Source organism: Arachis ipaensis, chromosome B08 (genome assembly GCF_000816755.2).
Source record: "Arachis ipaensis cultivar K30076 chromosome B08, Araip1.1, whole genome shotgun sequence".
Taxonomy (NCBI): Eukaryota; Viridiplantae; Streptophyta; class Magnoliopsida; order Fabales; family Fabaceae; genus Arachis; species Arachis ipaensis.
In genome coordinates this window covers 24,142,748-24,145,184 of record NC_029792.2, presented here as the reverse complement: position 1 = coordinate 24,145,184, position 2,437 = coordinate 24,142,748, and the positions used below count along the sequence as shown (strand labels likewise).

The window sequence follows — 2,437 nt, the reverse complement described above, 5'->3', positions numbered from 1 at the left end:
AGCTTTACACGTGCATAGGCCTTTTCTGGAGTTAAACGCCAGCTTGGATGCCAGTTTAGGCGTTTAACTCCAGTTCTGGTGCCAGTTCCGGCGTTTTACGCTAGAAAAGGGTCTCTGGCTGGTGTTGAACGCCAGTTTGGACCATCAAATATCGAGAAAAGTATGGACTATTATATATTGCTGGAAAGCCCATAATGTTAGCTTTCCATCCCAATTAAGAACGCGCCAATTGGACTTCTGTAGCTCCAGAAAAATGCGTTTGAGTGCAGCTCAGAATCCAACAGCATCTGCAGTCCTTTCTCAGCCTCTGAATCAGATTTTTGCTCAGGTCCCTTAATTTCAGCCAAAAAATACCTGAAATTACAGTAAAACACACAAACTCATAGTAAAGTCCAGAAATGTGATTTTTTCATAAAAACTAATAAAAATATAATAAAAAGTAACTAAAACATACTAAAAACTATGTAAAAACAATGCCAAAAAGTGTATAAATTATCCGCTCATCACCCACCACCACCCATACCACCAGCAAATGCACTATCATGTCCTCCGCCACCTCCTCTATCTCCACCACCCAGCCCACTATAATCTCCACCATCGTGTGCTCCTCTACCACCTCCATCACCACCGTCATCACCCCTGTCATCTCCAGCATCATTTTCACCATCACCACCGTCGTCACCATCATCTCTGCCTCTCCCTCTACGTCGAGCTCTACCTCGACTACCATCCCTACTTCCCCATTGGCCATGACCCCTAGCTCTTCTATGGCCTCGACCCCTGCCCTGCAATGCATTAATCGCATCGTCGAGCCACCTCCACTCACGCTGACTCAAACGTATCCCAACACGACGTTTTTGCTCAACACAACGTCTGTCTGGGATATCAGGCTCCTGATCCATATTAGGAACTTATCCTGGACCTCTTTGCATTGCCTCACCGGGATTGCAACTGCCCTGGTGTCATCGAGGAGGAGCTCAGGTGACAAGAATCTTATGCCATGCTCATGCTACCACTCCAAATATGCATGTGAAGATCCTGGGTTTGGAACAACATCAAACTGTAACACATGCTGCGCCCTGTTGGTCCAATGAATGTGTCAACTCTGTAAAGTACTGGAAAACCACCAATCTCTGCCTCTGCCATCCTTCAACATCAAGAAATTGATATCGAGTACGGCACGAGATCGATACTATACTCCACCAAGCTGCGGTAGCACCCAATCCACTTGAAGCCATTATATGATAGTAAAGTTGATCAATGCCATCGCAACCCTCCACAACACCATATGCTGTAACTCCAGTGTCTCGAGATGCACCACCTAAATGACATCAGGCGAGCTATATAGCATCCACGCAAACCATGAACAGAAATAGTTATCACATGTCATCATAAACAGTAAAAATGCCAAGATAACAACATTAACGATAAATATATTAAAACCCTAAATAATCACATTCCCAGCCTGAAGTACATCTATCTTGAGCCTCCAAGGCGCGACTCGAGGTCCCTTCTTACTCAAAGTTGGCTGATAACCTAACCATCTTTGACCCAAGACATTTCATCAACAACAAAAATAAATTGAGAAAATATTAACAAACACAACATTAATAAATAGCAAGTACCTCGATGCCAATGACCAATGAAAGACATCAAATCCATCAGGCTGCAAACCAAGGAATCGGCAAAAGATCCATGACTGAAGGTGTAAACCCCGGGTAATTAGTAAATAATTAATCAATAAATTAATTTTTAATTAAAAAAATTTGAAAAATTAAATTTGATAAGTTAGAAGAGTAGAAATAATTAAAATATGAGTTTTGACACTAATTTTAAAGGTTTTGGTCTAAAGTTAGGTCGAACGGGCCGAACCAGTTGAACCGGACCCAAACCGAGCCCATGGCCCATTATATAAAACCCATTAATTCGGGTTTTTTCCTTCCATATACCACAGAAACACGTTGAAAGCTTCAGGGGAGGAGGAAACAAAAACTCTAAACGCTAACCTCACCTTCAATCTCATATAACTTTCAGTCCAGAGCTCCGATTGCCGCACCGTTTGCGGCTATGCGACCACCACGTCGAGCTCTACTAAACCCACTAAAAAATTTGGTAAGTACCTCGCTATTTCTCGCTCAGCCTTCCTCCTTGTAAGTTCGAAATTAGGGTTTGATTTTGAAGGATTATGTGATTTTTGTGCTTTAGGGTCGAATTAACCTTGGAGACTTGCTGGGTCTTGTCTCAAACGATCGTTGGTAAGGTATGAAACTACTAAATCTTGTTAATCAATGATAATTATGAATCCTAGTTTGATTTTGTGATATTTATGTGGAATTAGAGTGAGATATATGTTCTGGGAAGCAAATTTAGTGATATCGGTGACTAGAAAGCGAACCGTGGAAGTTGGGTTTTCGTTCGGTGAGGCTTCGGGGTTTTT

General features: G+C 42.1%; 1 protein-coding gene across 1 annotated transcript; it reads right to left on the bottom strand.

The window, feature by feature from the left end:
- LOC110265271 (rRNA 2'-O-methyltransferase fibrillarin-like) lies at nt 504-933 on the bottom strand. Its single transcript, XM_021108189.1, has 2 exons — nt 596-933; nt 504-556 (listed from the first exon to the last, which is right to left on the bottom strand). Exons 1-2 carry the CDS (start codon nt 900-902, stop codon nt 504-506), a joined length of 360 nt encoding a protein of 119 aa, XP_020963848.1. The 5' UTR covers nt 903-933.

Excerpts from the sequence above, each read along its gene's own strand:
- LOC110265271 (XM_021108189.1), bottom strand. The coding sequence starts at position 902 with ATGGATCAGGAGCCTGATATCCCAGACAGACGTTGTGTTGAGCAAAAA. Across the intron at positions 557-595 it reads TGGTAGAGGAGCACACGATG|GTGGCGGAGGACATGATAGT; the intron begins GTGGAGATTATA and ends GAGATAGAGGAG.